At 38.4% G+C, this 24900-nt stretch overlaps 3 protein-coding genes across 3 annotated transcripts; all 3 read right to left on the bottom strand.

The window, feature by feature from the left end:
- Positions 1-3725: 3725 nt before the first annotated feature.
- On the bottom strand, positions 3726-6203 carry LOC125188244 (cysteine-rich receptor-like protein kinase 26). The gene is made up of 7 exons (XM_089063855.1): positions 5423-6203; positions 5200-5335; positions 5018-5135; positions 4701-4911; positions 4381-4618; positions 4163-4316; positions 3726-4080 (listed from the first exon to the last, which is right to left on the bottom strand). Exons 1-7 carry the CDS (start codon positions 6201-6203, stop codon positions 3736-3738), a joined length of 1983 nt encoding a protein of 660 aa, XP_088919981.1. The 3' UTR covers positions 3726-3735.
- A 3326-nt stretch (positions 6204-9529) lies between these two features.
- LOC125188193 (cysteine-rich receptor-like protein kinase 26) lies at positions 9530-14349 on the bottom strand. The gene is made up of 8 exons (XM_089064867.1): positions 13886-14349; positions 11474-11802; positions 11013-11156; positions 10810-10931; positions 10503-10712; positions 10191-10429; positions 9969-10122; positions 9530-9889 (listed from the first exon to the last, which is right to left on the bottom strand). Exons 1-8 carry the CDS (start codon positions 14347-14349, stop codon positions 9530-9532), a joined length of 2022 nt encoding a protein of 673 aa, XP_088920993.1.
- A 7525-nt stretch (positions 14350-21874) lies between these two features.
- Positions 21875-23169, bottom strand: LOC148931713 (uncharacterized). The gene is made up of 2 exons (XM_089063854.1): positions 22230-23169; positions 21875-21909 (listed from the first exon to the last, which is right to left on the bottom strand). Exons 1-2 carry the CDS (start codon positions 23164-23166, stop codon positions 21875-21877), a joined length of 972 nt encoding a protein of 323 aa, XP_088919980.1. The 5' UTR covers positions 23167-23169.
- Between the last annotated feature and the right edge of the window lie 1731 nt (positions 23170-24900).

Here is a 24900-nt window from a genome sequence, read left to right as displayed (position 1 = left end):
ATTGTGCTAAGAAAAAAAATTCAAAGTTTCCTTCAGCAGACGGGAATCCACAATGATAAAGGAAATTAAAAATACACAATTTGACTATTTGTAATAATAACGTGAAGAAATTTAAAGAAGATATTTTGAGCGTGAATGGAAATATTTAGGGTGGATCAGATGAAAAAAAATGAAAAAGAGTTATATAATTTTTTTTCGTGAAAATAACGAATAAATTAGCGAATATGCGCAATGCACACACCATGCTATTGGCTGAAAGGGCCTCGTGCGAAGAAAATATTCCCTAGTCCGGACATATCACATACAAGATGAGTTGGTATGCCCAACCACAAATATTTTGACAAATGGATCCACAAAGAATTAATTACAATAGATATTGAATTATATACAGAAAGTTTTTCAAATATTGCAATCATCAAATATATTTTATATACGTACAAATTCATACATATATTTTGCATAATTTAAAGATAAGTCATAAAATGTCATCTCATTTCACCCTTTAATTTTTCCTCTTTTATATTTATATGTATACATAGAGATGTCAATCGGGCCAACCCAACGAGTTTCAGACCGGCCCACTCGGGTTTCGGGTTAATCAGGTGCGGGCTAATCGGGTTGTGATTTCTTTCGGGTTATAAAAGTTCAATCCCCTAACCCTAAAATCTCGGGTTTCGAGCTAGCCCAGTGGATTAATCGGGTTGCTACCGATAAGATTAACACGCGATCAAGCCAATAAATAATGATGAAAAATAGTTATATTTATAAAATTTAAAATATTTAATTATAATAAATTTGTATTATGCTTAAACACAATCATAAACATGATCAATACTAATATTTGAGATATTTTGTGAAATTTTAATGCATGTTTTAGAAATTTAAATATTTTTTAAATTTAAAAATTTAATTTATTTATCAATTTTTATATTAATAGAAATTCAATATATAATTTGTATATTTAACATAAAATTGAAAGTTATTGTTTTAGATATCTATATTATAAAATTAACCAATAAAGTGTCGAATTAGGAGTAAAAATATTGAATAATAAATATTTTATCGGGTTTTCGAGTCTGGGCCCAATGAGTTGCGGGTTGAGTGCGGACTAATCGGGTTTTAATTTTTTCGGGATAGAAATTTTTGGCCCTAACCCTATAAATATGGAGGACTATTCGGACCAGCCCACGGGTTGCGGGCTACACTGACATCCCTATGTATACATATATGAAAAACACTAATTTAATGTGTTATATTTTAAATTTAATCAGCAAATTAATTATTTTCTGATTTATTTCAGCAGTCCTAAACTTGCGTTATCATTATTAATCAAATTAATCATGCTATAAAACCTTAACAACTCTACTTAATTTTTTTCTCCTTAACAAGCTAGCTAGTCTACTTAAAAAGATAAATTGTTTGTCTAGTAGTATTATGTTTACGGAATGTATGAATAATCCATTTTGATATTTTTAAATATTTTATTGAATTTCTGATATGTTAAAAAAATATATTAAAAATTAATATTAATTAATTAATATACAAATAAAATATAAGACACAACCTACTTTAATTATTACTCCCTCCGGCCCCGTTAAGAGTCACACTTGCATTTCTGCACTCGTTTTGTAAAAATAATAATAAATTGTTAAAGTCGAAAAATAGTAAAATAAGATAGAGAATAAGGTAGAGAAGAGTCTTCTTTACATTATTCTCTCTCTTACTTTACCATTTTTCCACTTTAACTATTTATTATCATTTTCACAAAACGAGTGCAGAAATGCAAGTGTGACTCTTAATCGGGGACGGAGGGAGTAGTATATTTCGTGTATATATGCAACACATATAAAAGAGGAAAAAATTAAAGCATGTCATGAAATATTAATGGGTGTAAATTTGTATTTGTATAAATATTACTCTCTTCGTCCCTGAAAATTTGTCACCTTTCACTTTTACCATTTTTGGTAGTAGACCTCATATTCCACTAACTCATTCTCACTCACATTTTATTATAAAACTACTCCCTCCGTCCGCGAATAGGAGTCCCGTTTTTCCATTTTAGTCCATCCGCGAATAGGAGTCCCGGTTCACTTTTACCATAAATGGTAATAGGGTCTCACCTTCAACTAACTTGTTCCACTCACATTTCATTTAAAACTAATATATACAAGTGAGACCCTTATTCCACTAACTTTTTTTCACCCACTTTTCTTAAAACCCGTGCCGTAAAGGAATGAGACTCCTAATGACGGACGGATGGAGTAATATATAAAAGTAGGACCCACGTGCCACCAACTTTTTCAACACACTTTCTATTACATTTCTTAAAACCCACGCCGGGTCAAATGGTGACAAATTACGGGGGACGGAGGGAGTGGTTAGGATCACAATTTTAGGAAAAATTCTATAATTACTTGAATTTTGATATGCAAGTGATTCTTTGTGGATCTATTTGTCAAAATATTAATGGTTGGGCATACCTACTCATCTTGACATGCAGAAGTGGACCTATGTGGTGCCTTGGGGTCCCATGGAACCCCCAACTTTTGTATGTTTCACTATATACTCCTTATGTCCCATTAGAAATGAAACGTTTTCCTTTTTAGTTTGTCTCATTAAAAATGAAACGTTTCCTAAAATGGAAACATCTCTATCTCTACCTTTTCATCTCTCTTCATTAATTCACGAAACAATACTACATAAAAACTTGTGCCAATTCCCAAATGTTGCATATTTAATGAGACGGTAGCAAATATGCATCTGTTAGTGCAATTGGTTGAGGATTCAGCCTTCCACCTTAGAGGTTTAAGTTCGAATTCGAATCTTATTAGGGCCGTAATTTGTTCACTTATGTTCGTTCCATTAGCATTGTTTTTTATTTATTTTTATTTTATTAACACTTCCGATTTTTCAACTACTTTTAACAATTACATGTATAAATAGTTATTGTCATCACCGTTTTAATACTCTACAACTGTGAATACTCCCTTCATTCCACTACTTTTTACAATTATATGTATAAATAGTTATTATCATCACCCTTTTAATACTATGCAGCTGTGAATACTCCCTTCATTCCTTAATAGTGTAAGAAAAATTCTATGGAATGGGTTAAATAAAGGTAGAATAGTAGAGAGATGGAGAGAGAATAAAGTGAGAGATAATACAAATGACTCTACTACTATGGAACGTACCAAAATCACAAAATTACTCTATTAATATGGAACGAAGGGAGTAGTAATTTGGACCCCAAGAGTCGAAATCCTGCGTCCGCCACTATTGACATGTAGTATGTCTGGACTAGAGATTTCTCACATGTTCGCTGCAAGTGGCTAAATCAATGAACGCGTGAATTGCATGTAACGGCATGTCCATGCACGGTGCAGTCACACTAGGCTGTATGCCTTATACCACCGTAGTTGATGCCCTTACATTACTTGGGAAAAAAATTGATCATATTGGTTCTCTAATAAAAACTACTGGAGTAATATATTTATCCACATAAACGAAGAAAATTTAGACTGATAGATAGCAGGAGTAATTTATTAGCTGAGATATTATTAACATTCGAAATATGATGGGATCAAATAATATGTTAAACAAAGCAAAAAAGAATTTAAAAATACCAACGAAAATTGTACTCACAAAATAAGTGCACAAACTAACATTACAATTGGCAAAGAAGAAAAACATAAAACATTGTTTGGTTGAGGGAATTAGCGTGGATATAGGTCATTAAATGGAGGCATCATTTCGCAAGGAACGTCGAGACTGCTGCGACGGCTGAGAAGAAGACATGTGGTCAGAATTTGTGGAGTCGGAGTTGTGAATCAGTGGCGCATCCGAAGCATAACCATTGGCAGCGTAAAATGCTGGCTCCGAAGGCAAGTCTAAGGTTACGGAGAAGCTACTCAACATAAGCACCACTGAGGCCATGGTTGGCCTATCAGCTGCGTCTTCCTGAACACACAACAAACTAATATGGATACATCTCAACATCTCATTTGTCGAACCCGAACCACTCCTCAAAAATGGATCCACCACTTCTCCACTTCTTCCTTGTTGCCAACTTCTCCATGCCTGCGACATTAATTTATTTCACTTTTCTATCACTATCTATACATAAAGGGGTGTCAAAAAAGGTTACATGCTTAATACTTACGAAGCTTATAAGGTCCCCTACGCTTCCATCCCCGCTTCTAAAACCATTATTTCTGCGGCCGCTGATGATTTCAAGGACTAATACTCCAAAGCTGTAGACGTCGGACTTGATTGAGAACTGGCCGTGTATTAGGTACTCTGGTGGCATATAACCGCTGCAGTTTACAGTTTTTAGTACTCTTTGTAACTTAATAAAACTGTTTAATTTGTGTAACTTACTATGTTCCAACAATTCTGCTTGTATTTCCCTGCGTTTCGTCTTGTCCAAACAATTTTGCCATACCGAAATCAGCAATCTTGGGTCTCATCTCACTGTCTAGAAGTATATTACTGGCCTTTAAATCACGGTGGATGATTTTGAGACGAGAATCTTCGTGCAAGTAGAGGATACCCCTCGCAATACCTCCTATGATCTTGTAGCGTCTATCCCAATCCAAATCTGAATGCCTGATTGAGTCTAAAAAGCCAATTGCAAACGAGTTAGCATATATTTGTTCACGTATCATTAATTAAGTATGTGAATTAAGGATGAATGTTACCAAATATGAAGTTATCCAAGCTTGAATTTTGAACAAATTCATAAACCAACAGCTTCTCCATTCCTTCTAAGGAGAAACCTAATAGTCCAACCAAATTCCTATGTTGGAGTTTAGCCAATAACATGACCTCATTCTTAAATTCGATATCGCCCTGCCCGGAATCCCTCGACAATCTTTTCACTGCAATTTCTTGACCATTTGGAAGTTCCCCCTGAAATTATGACGCAACAGAATATTTGTGTTTAGTTTTTGAATTTGTAATACAATCACTCTAGCTCTGATAAATTATACTAATATACTCCCTACATATGTACTACCTTGTAAACAGTCCCAAATCCACCTTGGCCCAACTTATTACGATCAGAGAAATCATTTGTTGCGGCTTTGATTGTGCTGAAAGGATACTGCAGAGACTCGACGTCGACATCTTCAAGAAATTATGAACAAACATTTGAGTCCAATACTTTGAAATTAAAGCATGTAGAAGATGAGCAACTTACTTTGAGAAATTTCTGTTGGTTTCCGTTTCTTTCTCTTTCTTAGAAAGAGGATAGCAGATACAGCCACTATGAAGCACACAACAACTACAACCACAATTATGACAATAGTTTGAGTCGTGCTTCCATTTTTCTTTCCTGCAAAAAGACCAGAAAACTTATGCCTTGATTCCATTGGCCCAAGATGCTAATTCAATCTCTATAAAATTTAATCATACAAAATACCTGGCAGCGATTTAAAAGAGGGAGGAGGCGGAGGCAGAGGGACAAACTCTAGCTCCCGGAGTCTAGTTTCATTGAAAAACGGAGTGATCTCGAAACGAAGATTGCAACTGGGCGCGAGGATTGAACCCCCTCTTCTCCCATCACAGCATTCCGGTATTTCCGAAATGGTATCAATCAAACAACTTGTACAATCATCCGATGACAAATCCGGGAAGCACTGAACTAACCCGAAAATCATTTGATAATTGGCAGTTACATTCCCAGCTGCCACCTTCCTCGTAGACGAGCCGCCAGCAGCACGTCTACTAAGATCATCGAGAAACGTCCTCAGATCCACCCTGAACTGACCCGGATTCGTCACCGTCTGTACATTAGGGAAGCTGTATTTAGGACTACTTGCCGCAGCCCCGTAGACTGTTTCATTCGAGTATCGTAACGTGCAGAAATGATCCCACAGGGTTCCCTCCTTCTGAACCGGGCACGATATCACGAGTGTGGCGACGCCGTTTTGCACGCATTCGCGGCATACACTGAGTTGAACGTCGCCTCTGCACAACGCGACGGCGTTGACTCTGTCTGGACCCTGCCCGGTTGAGGCGTTGTAGAAGCCATCGTTGTCGATGTATGTAGAGAGAGAATAGAGAGTGGTGATGAGGTTAGCGCTGTATGCGCTGTTGGTGGTGTAATTGCCGTTGTGGCCGCATAAGGTTTGGGCCAAGGCTAAGAGATCTGCTTGCATCAACAACACCAACAACCCAACAAACAGTCTTTGATAAGACATACTTGGATCGGAATACAGTTGTTCTGCAAGTTTGTTGAATGCAATTAAGCATACATGTAGCTAACTCATACACCCATTACACTTTACAACCATCTCATTGCCTTCTTTTTTCCTATTTCATATAAAAAAATGTCAACGTACACAATATATGTTTTGAAATTTTACCCTACGCTAATATTGTGGTGACATTGTATTAAAAAGTCTAGAGTTTGTACAATATATGCGTTTGTATTTTATTTAAATATGTGTGTGATCAAATAGGTGTGAGTAATTTATAGTAATAACTAATAACTAATACTCCCTCCATCCTCGAATAAGAGTTACTAATTTCCATTTTGGTCCGTCCCCAATTAAGAGTGGCACTTCATTTTTATCATAAATGGTAAGTAGGTCCTACATTCCACTAACTCATTTCACTCACATTTTATTATAAAACCAACATAAAAAAGTGGGTCTCACATTCCACTAACTTTTTTAACCAACCTTTCTTTACATTTCTTAAAACCCGTGCCTGGTCAAAGTGTTACTCCTAATGGGGGACGGAGGGAGTAGTATCAATTTAGTGTGTTAAAAATATCAACACAAAGACATAAATTTATCAATATTCATGTGTTGATAAACTTATGTCTTTGTGTTGATATTTAAATTTACATGTTGTATTGATATAATTATGTCTTTATGTTGATAATTTTAATACACAGAATTGAAAGTTATTAGTTATTACGGTAAATTAGTTAACACACTGATGCAACACCAAATCCCCCAAATCCACATATATTTTATCCACATATATTTTATCCAAATATATTTATCCACATATATTGTATTTTATCCACATATATTTATCCACATATATTGTATTTTATCCACATATATTTATCCACATATATTGTATTTTATCCACATATACTTAAAAACCCACCCAAATCCAATGCTAAAGTCGTATTGCCTCGGCTAAAACGGGGTCCAGGGCCTGGGACTGCGCTTGGGCTTGCCTGCCCCACTCATTTAGAACCCCTACCTCAGCCCACCTAGAAATAAATGGCTTTAAATTTTGAATTTTCTTCTTATTTGAAGTGTCGGCAATACTAATATTAGTTTAACAAATAAGAAAATATAATTAATGTTTGTAATTTATGCAATTAATTTATCTAGTTCTTAATCGTAGTTTTTATATTTAAATTTATTTAATTTTTATTTTGGCAAAATATGAAGTAGTTTCCTTTTTTAAAAATTAATTTTATGAAATTGAGTTGGTGTTGGCTGCATTGCAAGGGATGAAATGAGAAAAGCTAATGTGGCAGCTAAAAAACGGGGTTTAGGTTAATTGTTTTGGGGTGCGTTGTGGAGGGCATGGATTCGTGATGTGCTTCCTCCACAGCATGGGTTGCTGTGCTCTTACTGCACAATAAAGGTTCCATGCCCCATTGTGGATGCTCTTATATGGCTCGGCTAAAATCGGGCTAGGGCTTGGGACCGCACAGTGGCTTGCTTGCCCTACTCATTTAAGACCTCTATCTCCGATCACCTAGAAAATATATGGCTTTAAAATTGTTTGAAGTGTACGGAATACTAAAAGAACAATTATAATATATGGCTTTAAAATATTTTGAAGTGTATGGAGTTAATTAATGTTTGTGATTCGAACTTCTCAAACAATAATTGTCATACACTGAAATTCTTTTTTCACATGGAAACTCTACTTTTAAATCAAAGATTTTATTTTTATTTAATTTTCTATAAGCATAACTCTTTTTAGGTTTTTTTCTTTACAAAAAGCTCATTTGTTTCACTTCCCGTAGGTCAGTTGCTAGAAAAAGCCGAGCCAAGAAGTTTAAAGATAAAATTGAATGGATTAGTTCAAGCAATGTTGACTCGAGAATTATCCAAGAGGCTAAATGAAGGTGAAGGAATAAACAATCTAAGATGTACTATTAATTTAATTACATGCAAGTGGACTAATAATTTAAAACTAGCAAACGTAGGGAGTAATAATGGATAAATTAATGAATATGCACGCTGCAAGCACCATGCTATTCGCTGAAAGGACGTGAAACGGCATGCCCTCGCTCGGTGCACTCATACTGGGATGTATGCCTAATTCCATAGTTGTTGATGCCCTTATATTCTTCAATCATATCCCTACCACAAATTCGATGACCAGCATGTGTAACAATAAAACTGATTATAAGAGCATAATATCTCCAATATTTGTGTTTGTATCCAAGGAGTAGAACAGACCATACAACCTTACCAACTACGGAAATTCAATAGAGTTATGATTCTCAACTACCAAAATTCAGTAGTACTGATAACCAAAAATAGACTAATTAGTAAATTGAATATTTTACAGCCTATTATTTTATAGTAATAGTAATAATTAATAAAAGACAATACCTCAGTTTTGTTGAATAAGGGTCACATCACATAAAAAAATTCTCATTTCAATACTTCAATCGAAGTTTTTTTTTTTCCGTTTAAATAACATCAGGTTTGGCAGATCACATATAAAAATATTCTCATTTCAATACTTTAATTATTAAATTTCACATCATATGCATTTAATTTTATTTGAATACAATATTTATATTTAAATAAAAATGTTAACTATAGTAATCTACCACTTCCCTGTTCCATAGTAGTGAAGTTATTTTTATAGGTTACATATTATATAGTGGAATTATTTTCTTTTTTTAATAAAATTCAACACATTTCTTTTTACTTACTTTATTCTCTCTTTTCTTCATCTTTCTACATTTTTCATTTTTTACTTAACTCATTTAACACAAACTTTCTTAAATCGCGTGCCAAAAAGAAACATCTCTTCTACCGCAGAATGGAGAACGTAATATGCAGTACATTACTTGGTAATATAAAAACTGATATGCATTACATGGAAATATGTATTTCACTTCTTTTATAGTACTTATAAATTTGTATTTAACGAACTTTTATAAAAAATTCGAAATGGATTTATTATAGTTTAGGTACAAATACAATTAGGAATAAAATATGAAATTAAAAATATTTTAATACAGATTTGACTGGTTTTATAATTATAATGATAATGACTGTTATGATTTATATAAAAGTATATATTGTTATAGAGAATAAAAGTGAATGATTTTATTCTAAAATAAATTCAAGTGAATGAATGAACAGACTTCGTCATTATTGACTATAATATGAGACCTTTAACTTTGGAGGATTCAAGACACGAGTTTGAATACAAAAATTTTAAAAGAGAAGAAATTTGAGGTACTGAGACTATAACATTACAATTCACAAAGAAGAAAAATAGAATAAAAACAAACATTTTCGGGGAATCAACGCGGATATAAGTGAGTAATGTCGGTATCGCTCCGCAACCGCAAGGAACGGCGAGACTGCCAAGAAGAAGTCATGTGTTGAGCATTTGTGGAGTCGGAGTTGTGAATCAGTGACGCATCCGAACCATAACCGATGGTAGTGTAAAATGCTGGCTTCGAAGGCAAGTTCAAGGTTATTGAGAAGCTACTCAGCATAAGCAGCACCGAGACAATGGCTGGCCGATCTGCCGGATCTTCCTGAACACACAACAAACCAATATGGATGCATCTCAGCATCTCACTTATCGAACCCGAACCACTCCTCAAAAATGGATCCACCACTTCCACATCTCTCCCTTCTTGCCAACTTTCCCAAGCCTGTAACATTCATTAATCTCATTTTTCAGTCCCTAACTATAGTTAAGCGCTCAAAAAAGGATATATGCTTAATACATACAAAGCTCAAGAGGACCCCTACGCTGCCATCCCTGCTTCGGAAACCATTATTTCTGCGGCCACTGATGATTTCAAGGACTAATACTCCAAAGCTATAGACGTCAGACTTGATTGAGAACTGACCGTGCATTAGGTACTCTGGTGGCATATATCCGCTGCAATTTACTGTTTTTAGTTTCTTGTAACTCAATTAAACAGTTTAAGACCAAGTCGTGTAACTTACTATGTTCCCACAACTCGGCTTGTATTTCCCTGTGTTTCATCTTGTTTGAACAATCTCGCCATACCAAAGTCAGCAATCTTGGGTCTCATCTCACTGTCTAGAAGTATATTACTGGCTTTTAAATCACGGTGAGTGATTTTCAGATGAGAATCTTCATGCAAGTAGAGGATTCCCCTCGCAGTACCCCATATGAGCTTGTTACGTGTATCCCAATCCAAATATGAATGTCTGACTGAGTCTGCATGTCCAAATTAAAATGAGTTAGCTTATGTCCACACACCATTAGGTAAGTAATGGGGGATGAATGTTAAAAAATATAAAGTTATCCAAGCTTGCATTTTGAACAAATTCGTATATTAGCAACTTCTCCGTTCCTTCTAATGTGAAACCTAATAGTTTAACCAAATTCCTATGTTGAAGCTTAGCTAATAACAGAACCTCATTCTCGAATTCCATATCGCCCTGTCCGGAATCCATGGATAATCTTTTCACAGCAATTTCTTGACTATTTGGAAGTTTCCCCTGAAATGATGACACAACAAAATATTTTTCTTTAATTTTTAATATGTTACACAATCACTCTTGCTCTGATATATTATACTCCCTACATATGTACTACCTTGTAAACAATCCCAAATCCACCTTGGCCCAACTTATTATGATCAGAGAAATTATTTGTTGCCGCTTTGATTGTGCTGAAAGGATACTGCAGAGACTCGACTGTGCTAATCTCATCGACATCTTCAAGAAATTATGAACAAACATTTGAGTGCAATACTTTGAATTTATGCATGTAGTGTGCAACAAAGATGAGTAACTTACTTGGAATAGTTTGTGTTGGTTTCTTTCTCTTTCTCTTTCTCTTTCTTATAAGTATGATAGCTAATACAAGAAGTAGTATCAAGCACACAACAATTACAACCACAATTATGGCAATAGTTTGAGTCATGCTATCATTTTTCTTTCCTGCAAAAAAAAAAAAAAAAAAAACAGAAAACAAGTCCAAATTCACGTCAACTACACCAAAAACAGATTTTTAACATAAGAAGTGTTAGTCTTGGGCCTAGCCCGTCGTCTATGTGCCTATTTATATAGAAGTAAGGCGCATAACTCTGTAATCTGAAAACACTCTGAATAATATTTGTTCTCCGTTTCCGCCCGTGGACGCAGCCAACACAACGTTGGTGAATCACGTAAATTCTGTGTCTCTTTACGTTTCTATTTGTCTCAATTACACAATTGCTCTATTCCGTCACACCAAGAAGATAGAGAATTATTATTACCTGACGATAGAGGCGGCTCGACAAGAGGAGGGGGTGGAGAAACAAAATCTAGTTCCTTGAGCCTAGTCTCAATGACAAACGGATAGGTCTCGAAACGAAATGTGCAACTTGGCGTGGTCACGCTACCCCCTATTTGTTCGCTACAACATATCGGTATAATTGAAAAGACACGAATCAAACAACGCGTACACTCCTCCGTTGTTAAATCCGGGGTGCACTGAACTATCCCGAAAATCGTTTGAAAATCGGGCCCAGTTACATTCCCAGCCGCCACTTTCCTCGTAGACGAGCCGGCAGCGGCTCGTCCCTGAAGATTATCAAGCAACGCCCTTAGGGTGTCCACTATACATGGCCAGGCCAAGCCACAAAGTGTGGCCAGGCCACAAAATCGTGGCCGGGCCACCAATGCCCATGTTTCCCACTATAGTGGACATGGCCAAGCCACCAATTTTTTTTTTTTTTTTTTCCATTTTGTCTATATTTTAATTCTACTACAATTAAAATTGTTAGACTACAATAATTAAATAAAATGCATAATTTAATGAAAACTAAATCGAAAACCAAATCTTCGTTGTATTATAGAACGAGGTAAAATTATACAACGAAAATTGTTTAGGAACACGCAAACAAAAACATAAAAAAACACCGCCATCGCCGACTACTCGGTCTCATCATCCAAATCCGCCACTTCATCTTCACCCGTTGCATCGTCACCGCCAATGCCATCACCGCCGCTACTACCGCCACCGCTCTGAGGTCCCGCCGCCGCCGCCGCGGTGTCCTCCCACCCCAACAACGTCCTCAGCCTCACTATAAGGTCATAGTACATCGTCTTGGTAGTCGGGTCGGTCGACTTCTCATACAAGGCCAGAGTGTCCTGGAGTTGCTTCATCATCTGCACCTCCAGGGTGTTGTTCAACGCCGCTCGGGCCGATCCTGGAGGGGCTGCAGACGGGCCCGCAGCAGAGTGTTGGGAGGCAGCGGCGGAGGCGGATCTAGCGGCTCGGATGGCGGACTGTTGACCCCCTGGCCGTGGACGCCGGGATAGTGACGGGGGGGGGGGGGGGGGGGGCTCCTCCATGACCTCGTCATTGAGGTCGAAGGTCCTTGAACCGCCGCTACTACTGCTGAAGTTGTCGCCCCTGCCCCGTCTTGTACGACCCAGAATCAGACGCGTTCTCGCAGATGGCTCTGAATTTGGGGGAGTCCCGCAGAACGAGGAATTCTGCCCAGTAGGTAAACTTCTTGCCTACATGCACATTGAACAACTGCAGCGACAGGGATTTGACGTCGGCTTCGCTGCGGCCACTCTCAGCAGTGCGCAGTTGGTTCTCGTATATACCAATGAACTTCCGAAGAGCTGTAGTGATCCTGCCGAACTTCTTCCGAATCTGATCGGGCGTACGGTCGACGCTCCCCGACGGTTTGAATTCATTGTACACCATCAAGACTTTCCGCCAGAAGCATAAGTCGGTCTGATCCGTGCCAACTATGGAATCTGTCGTCACCGCGTCCCATGCCCTAGCAATAGCAACGGACTCGGCGTCGGTGTACAAAAACCCTCGTCGACCACCGCCGCCGCCGTCGCCGCGACCACCGCGGCCGCCGCCCTGCCCGCCGCCGCCGTCGCCGCCACCTCGCGCGGAACCTCCGCCACACTCGCCGCCGCCGCCGCCCCTTCGCCCACCATTCCCGCCGCCACCGCCGCTTCTTCCACCGCCTTCTCTCCCCGTCTCTACACGACTGGGCGTCGGCGTCGGGGTATCAGGCTACCCCATCAATTGTTCCCATGTGAATCTATCAGATTCATCAAGCGGAGAATGACTGCTCTGAAATGGGGAGGCTTGAAATTGAGACGGGAAGTTAATTGCGTCCATGTTGGGTCGATAGTCGCCCGTCCCTGGTTGGGTACGACCCGCATATCTCTGCTGATAGGCCGAGGACTGCCTCCGGTTTTGGGGTGTTTGTAGCCACGGCGCCGGCGATGGCGGACTCCACATCTGGGATGGAGGAGGGGTGGGACTCGATCCCCAGCGTTGGTGGGGTGGAAAGCCCCCCTGTCCCGTATCTCCATAACCGGGATCGTCTCCGCCTTGCATTTCACAAAAATTCAAATTGAAGGGAATAGGGTAAATTGTGTGTGAGAGTAGAGTAAAAATAAGATATGAATTTTAGGTATAAATAGAAAAAATTTCGAATTTTTTTTAAAAAAAAAAAAAAAAAAAAATCTGAAAAAGTGGGGAGCCGCGGCTCAGCCGCGGCTCGCGCCCAAGCGCCGCGGCCAGGCCGCGATCGTGGCGCGCCCACGTCCACCCCCCCCCCCCCCCCGCCGCGGCTGCCCACCCCCCGCACTATAGTGAGCCGCGGCCCGCGGCTCTCCCGTGGCCCGGCCACGGCTCTAGTATAGTGGACACTCTTAGATCCTCCTTAAACTTGTCCGGACTCGTGGCGTTCCCTCGATTCCAGTAGTACTTGGCGGGTTCAAGTGCCAGAGTCCTGTAGACGGTAGCGTTCGAGTATCGCAAATTGCAGAGATGAGCCCAGAAGACAGCCTGCTTCTGAACAGGGCACAAATCCACGAGATCGGCGCCAGCTTTCTGCAGGCATTCGCGGCAAGCGTTGAGTTTAACGCCGCCTCTGCACCACGCAAGGGCGTTGACTCTGTCGGGCCCCTGCCCGGCTGAGGTGTTGTAGAAGCCATTGTTGCCGATGTGTGTAAAGAGAAATGAGAGAGTGGTGTTGATGTTAGCTCTGTATGCGCTGTTGCTGCTGTAATTTCCATTTCTGCCGCACTCGAATCCGTAGGAGTCGAAGGCCAAGAGATCTGTCGGGATCAACAGCAGGAAGGCCAACGCCAGCAACCTTTGATATGTCATGCCAATTGATTGCATGCTACTATACTACAATTACATAGAGTTATGGTTTAGTATTTATACTAACTTTTTACTCATTATAATAATAATTACAGAAAGCGCAGTCAAAGTGTAAAGACAACCATGATTTGGCGTGGACTGAATGATTAAGAATGGAGGTCCCAGGGCCAGGAAGATACTAGAAGCTACGGAACAGAGACCCAGGAAATTCAAAATGAAAAAGAAACGAAATTAAAAATAGACTACTCCCTCCGTCCCCGATTAAGAGTCACACTTTGATCGGACACGAGTTTTAAGAAATGTAAAGAAAAGTTGGTTGAAAAAGTTAGTGGAATGTGAGACCCTTTTTTTTATATTGGTTTTATAATAAAATGTTAGTGAATTGAGTTAGTGGAATGTGTGACCTACTTAATATTTATGGTAAAAATGAAATGTGACTCTTAATTGGGGACGGATTGAAATGGAAAAGTGTGACTCTTAATCGGGAACGGAGGGAATATATTATAAAATAAAATGACTTGGAGTGTATATGGACTTGGGCGTGCGCTGAATGAATAAGACTGGAGTGTTTATTTAGAACGTCCCCAGTGGGCTAAGAAAATTCATTATGAAAAGAATATTAAAAAAGGCTACATAAAATATAACGATGAGACAAAGGAAATGTCCGTACAAAATACTACCTCCGTCCCTGAAAATTAATCTCATTTTCCCATTTCCGTCCGTTCCTCAAAATTTGTCCCATTTCACATTTATCATTTTTGGTAATGAACCTCGTATTCCACTAACTTATTCCTACTCACATTTTATTATAAAACTAATACTCCTTCCGTCCCACAAAAGATGTCACACTTGTGAGACGGCACGAGATTTTAGGAGGTTTTGTTTTGTATGTTAAATGGAGAGAGAAAATATAATTTTTATATTCATGTGAGAGAGAACTTTTTCTAAAAAGGGAAATGTGACATCTTTTGTGGGATAAACTAAAAAGGAAAGTGTGACATCTTTTGTGGGACGGAGGGAGTATATAAAAGTAGGACCCATAATCCACTAACTTTTTCAACTCACTGTCCATTACATTTCTTAAAATCCGTGGCGGGTTAAAGTGAGACAAATTTTGAGGGATGGAAGTAGTGCAAACTACAGTTTGACCTCATCGATCAGTTTATTAAGAAGCGACCTTTTCTGCTAATGCAAGTGGTGTTGGAATATTAACCCGGTCAAAGTTGAGAGGGTCGTGCAAGCGGCAGAATATTTAGTAGATGATCGTAGTATATTAATTTTTATAAACTGATTATCGATAATAATAGATTAAAGTTGACCACGGTAAAAAAAATAATGAGATTATGAGTGTTAATTTATCCCAGGTTGGTTTTAGAGCCTTAATTAAACTTACACCCTCCGTACCTTAACATTTGACATCATTTGACCTGACACGGGTTTTAAGAAATGTAATAGAAAGTGGGTTGAAAAAGTTAGTGGCATGTAGTCCCACTTTTATATATTAGTTTTAAAATAAAATGTGAGTGAGAATGAGTTAGTGGAATGTGGGGTCTACTACCAAAAATAGCAAAAGTGAAAGGTGAAATTTTTTAGAGACGGGCGAAAAAGAAAATAAGTGACAAATTTTCAAAGATGGAGGGAGTAGTATTTAAGAGACTTAATCATTACATGTAACAATTAATGCAAAAAAATGGGCTACAAGCCCACATGCGCCTCGTCGAACTCGCGGTTGCATACCGCGATCCAGGGCCATGGGCCTTGGATCTTGGTCGTAGGGCTGTATCTGAGCACTGACTTACTAACGTGGCGATACATCATATATGCAAACGTGCCCTCCTTTTGTGGGTGAATCTCTCTATTCTTTTGGTTTTTGGTTTAAATAGAGCAAGAACAAATCCGAACAAATAATTCTTGGCTCGAAGCTCCATTTCACAACAAGGAAGCCAGGAACCTATCATTTTGTATCAAGATCTATAAGTTTTTGGTTGTAAGTGTTTATCTCAACTACTTGTTTTTGTGTTTTTTTTTCTTTGTTTGATCGAAATGATTTATTGATATGAGCTTGAGCTGAAATTTTGACCATATGTTCTATGGCATGTGAACTAAATCTATACAAAATTTGAAGAAAAAATTTCTTTATGGGTCTATTGTTTAAATTTTCTGACAAATTTTTAGTAAATTTGTGGAAACATGAAACTGATTTTTAATCTGGAAAGAAACCTAATATTGTTGGGATAAAATTTACCTATAAGCTAGACCAACGTCTATGTTTGTTACTCCCTACGTCCCGTTGAAGATGACCCACTTTCTTTTTTAGTTTGTCCCAATCATGATAACACATTATTTAAATTGAAAATTCCTCTATCTCTACTTTATTCCCTCTCTCTTACTTTACTCTCTCCACTTAACACACAAAATAAAGTTGCATAAAATCCCGTGCCACTCTTACTTTACTCTCTCCACTTAACACACAAAATAAAGTTGCATAAAATCCCGTGCCACCCAAGAAAGGGGTCATCTTCCTTGGGACGGAGGGAGTATATTTCAAATTTCATCCAATTTAGAATGGAAACTGTAACAAAAATTCACAAAGTTGATAATTTTTTTTATAAATTTTCATATTAACCTTAATATTTTCAATTGGCAAAGAAAAAAATAAATTAAATTAACTCTTTTACTGTGGATTCATGGCGCGGATGCAAATAAGTAATGGATGCATCATTTGGTGAGGATCAGAGAGACTGATGCATCTGAAGGCCGAACCATAACCACGGGCAGCGTAAAATACTGGCTCCGTAGGCAAGTTTAAGGTAATGGAGAAGTTGCTCAACATAAGCATTACTGTAAAATATAAAGGATAAAAAGCTCCATAATCGTGGAGAATAAAAGAGATGAAGATTAAAAATGTAAATCTGTATTTTTACTTCTTAGAAAAGAAACGAGATACAAAAGCTACTTTATACTCTTAGCTCCAGTGTAGATCTATGCATGTACACTTGCACATACACAATTATTTCTCACAACAAAAGTACTAACTAACTCTCATCTAGAAGCTTCCTTATTCTTATGAACCACGTCACCACATTTTGTATGTACACATCTAATCCAAGCAGCAAAATCTTCCTTGTTCCATAATAGTTTTCAACATCCCCCCTCAAGATGGACTATACAAACTCTTGAAGTCCATCTTGCTCAAGATCTCATGAAAGGCCATTGCTCCCAATGGTTTAGTAAATATGTCAGCCAATTGAAGATTGTTCCTGATATGCATAGGCTTGATCACACCCTCCAAGTATTTTTCTCTCATTGTATGGCAGTTCACCTCTATATGCTTAGTTCGCTCGTGGAAGACTGGGTTGGAGCATATGTGAACTGCTGCTTGGCTGTCACAGTAGAGTGGCACAGATTTTCTCATTTTTATGCCAAAATCTTCAAGTAATGCAAGCGCCCAACTTGCCTGAGCCATTGCTCTATATTCTGCCTTAGTCGATGATTTGGATATTGTGGGCTGCTTCTTTGCCCTCCATGATATCAAGGATGTCCCAAGGAAAAGGCAAAATCCAATCATGGATTTTCTTGTATCTGGAAAAGTAACCTAGTCTGCATCAGAGAAAATACTTAGACTTGGTTCTGCTTTTCTTGAGTAACAGAGGCCATGGCCAGGTGTTCCTTTGATGTATTTAGTACCCTCTCAGCAGCTGCCCAATGTTCATTACAGGGCTTAGACACATACTGACTGAGTTTATGCACAGCAAATGTGACATCGGGTCTTGTTATGCAAAGTTACAGTATTCTTCCTATCAACCTTCTATATTTTGATGGATCTGTCTGATGGGGTTAGGTGCCCCTTGCACAGCGGAAGACTTGTACAAAATAAATAAATCAGATACGGATCTATTTGACCGATTATGCGATTAATCAATTCACATGTTAAACAGATAATTGCATGCTAGAACGCAAATAATTCATGCTCAAAGAATATAAATCCTAAACATGAATACTACGGTTTAGAGTTACCGATTTGATTCTCCAAAGAATCGACGATTGCTTGCGCATTCTCCACGTGATGATCTTTGATACTAGACCACATATCTTCTCTCTGGTTCCCAAACTGTATCTCGATATCAGGGTGGACTGATCTTATCAAAATACTAGGACTCGAATAAAGAAGACAGAAGAAATCCTTTTGAGAATAGGTGAAGAATTCGAAATTCTCCACAGCTGGAGATTTTCGAAATTTTCAAAAATTTTAAGAAATAAAATTGTGTTAATTCTGTTCCCTTTATTCTCCTATTTATATTAAGTTCATTTTGGGCCTAGACAGGGATCTATGCAAGGTTTTGGATATGGGCTCATCCAATTTACTTTTTACTAATTAAATTGAACCCACAATTTAATATAAGTTATAATTGGAATATTACGAGCAGCCACTACAGAAGTAATATTGAACTCTCCCCATCCAAATCTGAAATTACAAGTAATTCGGGTTTCCGTTATTTATTATTTATTTCCCGCGCTTAAGATATAAATGTCCATTAATTAATTAATGTCTGCTATGGACTTAATTAATTAATATCTTATTAATTCCAAGAGTGGACTTAGCAAGAAACATTTATTTATTATTCATAGAGTAATAAAACTCCAACTGGCCAGTTTTTTGAATAATAAAACCTTGTTCGAGCTCCTCTTGAGGACATTATCAAACGAGATTCACCTCGCGCACGATTCAACATAATAGCAATTCTAGCACCGCTAGATATTAATCACCACTACCCAATATATCAGGATTATTGGGTTGCGAAAAACCCGCACCATTTGATAAGTCAAAGTAGTGCATAATCAATACCATATACTCAATGCTTACATATGTAGATTAAGAAATAGTATTTTATCAAGACCTAGTCTTTCAGTAGATAGCATAAAGACACGTCTTGCTGTTAGATCCGTTCAGTGCTATACCACACCAATGTCATCTTATTTCAGTAAGGCTTAGAAATATGCGGACTGACATTGCAACCTTTCATGATAGGTAGCCAAAGCCTATCTAGGTTGTGAAATTCTTCTTTTTCTTTTGCAAAGCATTGCATAGATCTGACCGTGTTACCTTAAAGTGGACGACGCCCACAACCGGTCTACTAAGCAAAAGACTTAGACTTTGTCTACTTCTTATGCATTTAAATGTTTGTAAAACATCTTATAAATGCACAAGCAAACACAATGTAATAATAATAGTGATTCTATTTGTGCGAGACTGCTCGAATCATACTGAATCGGGTTAAAAATGGATTGTAGAGTTTTACGTATACAAGCAAAATTCTATTCGCGCGAAACTTGCTCGAAACATGCTTTTCAGTATACCAAACCTAACACTGTCATCCATTTGCCTGCTTCATGTCCCAACTGTTTTGTAGAATCCATGGGAGTTGAAGAAGGTTTGCATCCAAGTAGCCCTGCATCTCTCAACAGATCCATTGCATATTTTCTCTGTGATACTAGGATTCCCTCATCTCCTCTGGCAATTTCTAATCCAAGAAAATATTTTGGCACACCAAGATCTTTAAACTTGAAATTCTCAGATAGAAAGGTCTTAAAACTCATCAATTTTTTTTCTTATCACTTGTAGCTATCATGATATCATCTACATAAACCACCATGCCAAAATATCCAGAAGCATCATTCTTGAAAAAATATGAGTGATCCGAGGCTGACTGTTGAAGTCCAAAACCACTCAAAACTTCAGAGAGCTTGAGGTACCATTGTCTTGAGGCCTGCTTTAAACCATATAATGACTTCTTCAATCTGCAAACAAGCCTTGAACCTGGTTGGTCAGCCCCCTCAACAGACAGCCCAGGGGGAATAGTCATACAGATTTCCTCTTCTAAGTCTCCATACAGAAAAGCATTGTTAATATCTAGATGACAAAGCTCCCAATCATGAATAGCAGCAAGGGCTAGCATGAGCTTGACAGTAGTGAGCTTGGCCACTGGAGAGAAAGTATCCAAATAATCTATGCCCTCCTGTTGAGTATAGCCTTTGGCAACAAGCCTCGCCTTATGTCGTTCCACAGACCCATTAGCATGAAACTTCACCTTAAACACCCACTTGCACTCAATAGGATGCTTTCCATCAGGAAGAACTGTGATATACCAAGTGTTCGTTTTAATAAGAGCAGCAAGCTCCTCTTGAACCGCATTCTGCCAAACTGAGTATTTTGCAGCCTGGGAATAACTTGCTGGTTCAAACACAACTGTCATAAGAACTATGAATCGGAGGTAGCTTGGAGATAGTCTGGAGAGATTGAGATAGGAGGAAATTGGGTATTTGGAGGAGGAAGAGGCTGAATTATAGATATAGTCTGTTAAGTGAGTTGGAGGTATAACCACTCTACCTGATCTGGTGGTGGTAGGCATGGTGTTTTCTGGAGCTGAGTCAGGATGAGAGGATGTGGATGGGATAGTGGTTGTGTCAGGAGGTAAGGGAGGTGAGTCTGAGATGGGAGTGTTGGCATGGTCAATATGTGGTGTGGCTGAAGAAGAGGTTATGGGAAAAGTGGCTGGTGGGAGATGAGAGAAAGGAAAAACAGATTCATGGAAGACAACATTTCTGGTAATGATTTCCTGCATGTTGTCAAGATCAAAAACTTTATCCCTTATATCCAGTTGGATATCCAAGAAAAATACACTTGGAAGCCCTTGGAGAAAATTTATCTCTGCCTCGTTGTAAGGTGGAGGCATAGCATAAGCAACCAAAAACTTTCATATGGGAGTAAGATGGTGGTTTATTGAAAAGAATATGGAAGGGAGTGGTTTGATCAGGTAGGACAGAGGAGGGTGTTCTGTTAATCAAGTATGCTGCGGTAAGGATGCAATCACCCCAGTATTGTTCAGGAAGATGAGATTGAAATAGAAGGCTTCGGGCCACATTTAGGAGGTGTTGGTGTTTCCTCTCAACTCTTGCATTTTGCTGGGGTGTCTCTACACATGAGTGCTGCACCACAGTGCCAAAAGCACTATAAAGAGAAGTAATGTTGAACTCAGGTGCATTACCAGTCCTGATCATCTTGATTTTTCTCGAGAATTGAGTTTGGACAGTATTAAAGAATTGCACCATAATGTCTCTCACATCAGACTTGAATTTCATTAAGAATGTCCACACAAATCTGGACTTATCATCAACTATTGTCAGAAAATAGTGAAAACCATGGGATGTAGCTGGAGAGAAAGGTCCCCATATATCACAGTGGATGAGATCAAAGATGTTTGCAGAAACAGAATCAGAGTGAGGAAAGGATAGATGCTTTTGTTTAGCTAAAGGACAAATTTCACAAAGAGAAGGAGTTTTATTAGACAACTGCAGTACATCAGAGATGCATTTGAGTTTACTGAAAGAGGGATGACCTAGCCTTATATGCCAAACATCAACAGAAACAATATTAACTACATTATCAGAATGGGAAATTTGCTCAATAGTAGAAGTAGCAGGGATATTACCAGAATCTAAATGCAGAATATAAAGATTTCCAAAGCGGCTACCCTTCCCAATCAAAGTCCCCTGTGAAGCTTCCTGAATAAGGAGAGAATTATGAGTAAAATTAACTGTGCAAGCTAGGGAACTTGTTAGAGAACTGACAGAGATTAGATTGAAAGTAAAAGAGGGAACACAGAGAACTGAAGTAAGAGTGATGGTAGGTGTCAAGTGAATTGTCCCAATATGAGTTACTATAGCTGTCCCCCCATTGGGTAAGTTCACAGAAGCATCACTAACAGGAGATGAAGTATGGAATAATGACAAGTTACAACAGACGTGATGTGTTGCACCAGTGTCAATAATCCAAGAGGGTGAGCAATTTACAGAGGCAGTAAAAGGTGAAAAGGAGATTGTACCAGTGAAGAGTGGTTGCTGAGAGGATGAAGGAGCAGAGGTAGGAGGAGTATGAGTGAGTGCGGCAGAAATAGGCTCAGATGAAGAAGCTTGAGATGCATGAGGAGATGTGTTAAGCTGTGTCTGCAAGAAACTCATCATTTTCTGACACTGTTCAAGCATGGCAATAGCAGAATTAGATGAGATGCTAGTGATAGGAGCTGTAGCAGGAGCATCAGATGCCTTCTCAACTGCATCTGCAAAGTTATCATCAATCATGTTTACTGAACCAGACTGGGAGTAGTCCCTGGATTTGGGAACAAATTTCCCTCTTCCCCTGCCAAAACCAGGAGGGAAACCATGTAGAACAAAACACTTATCAACAGTGTGATTAGGCTTCCCACAATGAGAGCATTTCCTCTCCCTGCCAAATGAAGAGGAAGCAGCATTCGCTGCAAAAAGCCGTTCACTAGAAACAGGAATGGTTGGAGAAACCACAGATGAAGGAGGACCACCAATATTTCTTTGTCGCTCCTCCTGCAGTACCATAGAGAAGACCTTGGATAGAGTAGGCATGGGAATCATGGATAATATCGTAGATCTGATGTGGGAGAAGTTTGGGTTTAAGCCAATAAGGAACTGCATAGTGCACTCTTTCTCCTGATGAGAGTGCCACCTCCTAGCGCTATCACAACGGCAGGTGTTGTAAGTGCACCAAGCAACCGGCTGAGAGTGACGAAATTCATCCCAAAGAACCCTGAGATTGGTGAAGTAGGAGTTAACATCAGAAGAACCCTGAGTTAAGTTCATGATCTGCTGCCTAAGCTGATAACCATGGGCAGAATCAGATTGAGAAAATCGATCGCGAAGATCGTTCCAGATTTCAAAGGCATCGTCCAAAAACATAACACTCGAACGGATCTGGGGAGAAATTGAATTTCTCAGCCAGGAGACTACCATGCTGTTACAGTGTTCATATCAATTTCTCCTTGGTTTTTGAGTTTTTTCCTTATCTTCTCTATTTGATCGAAATGATTTATTTACACGGGCTTAAGCTGAAATTTTTACCATATGTTCTATGACATGTTAGTTAAAAATCTACAAAATTTAGAAAATTTAGTGAAAGGTGAAACTGAGTGACCATATAGATAACCGAGTTGTTGGATAAATTTACCTATATACTCTTGGTCTTAAAGAGTATAGTACTATTTTGGTTCTAAACATATGATCGATTTATGATTTTGGTCTAGAACATTCACTTTTCAAAAAGTAAGTCCAAAATAAATGAAAAATGACATCGTTTGCATCATTTTTTGACGGAACCGTTAATTCTTGACGGTCAACAGTCACTTAGCGAAAATTTGATCCGCTTAGACTTAATCTGAGATTATTAGTTGGTTAATATTATGTTAATTATTTTATTAAATAATTCAATATTAGAATTTGAAATAAAAAGACAAATCTCCTCATTCTTCCAAAATTTTCTAAGTCTGAAAAACACGAAACGTCACTCTCTTTTCTATCTTCTCTCGCGCCCCTCTCCTAAGAACCCTAGCTCCGTTTCCGACCAAAAAGCCCGATTCCGACCGATTTTTGTTAGTTTTCATGAGTTGGAATACGCCCAACTCGCTGGTACGTTACACCAACGGTCTCGGTGAAGTGAAACATGCATACTCGAGAAAGAGGAAGACGACAGAAAGACGTCCGCCTGACGAACAAGGAGCGTCGGCTTCGTCGGATGTTGTGGGTTCAAACCCTAGTTCTTCCCCTGCGGTTCCAAGAGTCCATTGTTCTGCGATCCCAGAAGTTGAAGACGAAAAGGAAACAAGTCGAAAAATCGTGTCATGTTGTGTAACAAATATAATGAATATTTGGTGTTGATGGTTTTTGGGTTTTGATGGTTTTTGGGTTTTGATGGTGTTAAGGGTGATACATTGCCTTATGAAAATATTTTTTTTGTGGATGTAACTGTGGTTGTTTTTGAGCTTTGTTGGTGGTAGGATTGGTGCAGTACCTTATGCCAATGGCTTTTTGATCGTGTAAATGTTCAGGACCAATTTGAAGTAAAAAATGAATATGAAGGACCACTTTGTATTGTATTTTATTGTCCATTTATTGGTTCAATTTGATGACAGTTTATAGACATAGTCGACGAAGAAACAATCACATACGAAGAAGCAATCCCATAACGTATGAAACCAACATCACCTACAAAATTTTGTACATATAAGTCTGCAATTGGTGTGCGTAAATGTTCAGGACCAAATGGAAGTAAATAATTTATATGAAGGATCACTTTGTCTTATATTTTAGGATTGTCTAATTAGGACTTTCTGGCGATTTTTTAAGAAGATTATGAATGATTCACTTCAAAATTCAAATATGAACAACAATATTACAACAACAAATTCAAATTACTTATCTACTTCAAAATTCAAATACGATTCACTTTGCAAACACTACATCAAATTACTTGAACATAAACAAAAGTGTTACAGCAACAACAAAACAAAGAACAAAGCTTAAAACATTCACTAATTTTTGGATTTTTTCATTAATTTTGGTGAAATTCAAAGCAAGCTCCTCAAAATCGGCATCACCGACTGAGGTTGACGAAGAACAGGCCCGAGCTTCAACATCATGATTTGGCTCGCACCACTTGAAGAAACTGCATTCCTTCCTCTCACATATGAA

This window comes from Salvia hispanica, chromosome 2, assembly GCF_029641045.1.
Source record: "Salvia hispanica isolate PSC_SH4W2 chromosome 2, Shi_PSC_v1, whole genome shotgun sequence".
In the NCBI taxonomy this organism is placed as follows: Eukaryota; Viridiplantae; Streptophyta; class Magnoliopsida; order Lamiales; family Lamiaceae; genus Salvia; species Salvia hispanica.
Note: the sequence above shows the minus strand (reverse complement) of the source record. Positions and strands in the feature narration are given on the sequence as shown.

Coding starts and splice junctions, on each gene's coding strand:
- LOC125188244 (XM_089063855.1), bottom strand. CDS start 6,203: ATGTCTTATCAAAGACTGTTTGTTGGGTTGTTGGTGTTGTTGATGCAA. Junction 5,336..5,422: donor CTCTTTTAAATCGCTGCCAG/GTATTTTGTATG, acceptor GTCTTTTTGCAG/GAAAGAAAAATGGAAGCACG. Junction 4,619..4,700: donor CTTGGATAACTTCATATTTG/GTAACATTCATC, acceptor TTGGCTTTTTAG/ACTCAATCAGGCATTCAGAT.
- LOC148931713 (XM_089063854.1), bottom strand. CDS start 23,166: ATGGTAGTCTCCTGGCTGAGAAATTCAATTTCTCCCCAGATCCGTTCG. Junction 21,910..22,229: donor TCAGCAACCACTCTTCACTG/GTACAATCTCCT, acceptor CTCCTTATTCAG/GAAGCTTCACAGGGGACTTT.
- LOC125188193 (XM_089064867.1), bottom strand. CDS start 14,349: ATGACATATCAAAGGTTGCTGGCGTTGGCCTTCCTGCTGTTGATCCCG. Junction 11,157..11,473: donor CGAGCCGCCTCTATCGTCAG/GTAATAATAATT, acceptor TTTTTTTTGCAG/GAAAGAAAAATGATAGCATG. Junction 10,430..10,502: donor GCTTGGATAACTTTATATTT/TTTAACATTCAT, acceptor TTTGGACATGCA/GACTCAGTCAGACATTCATA.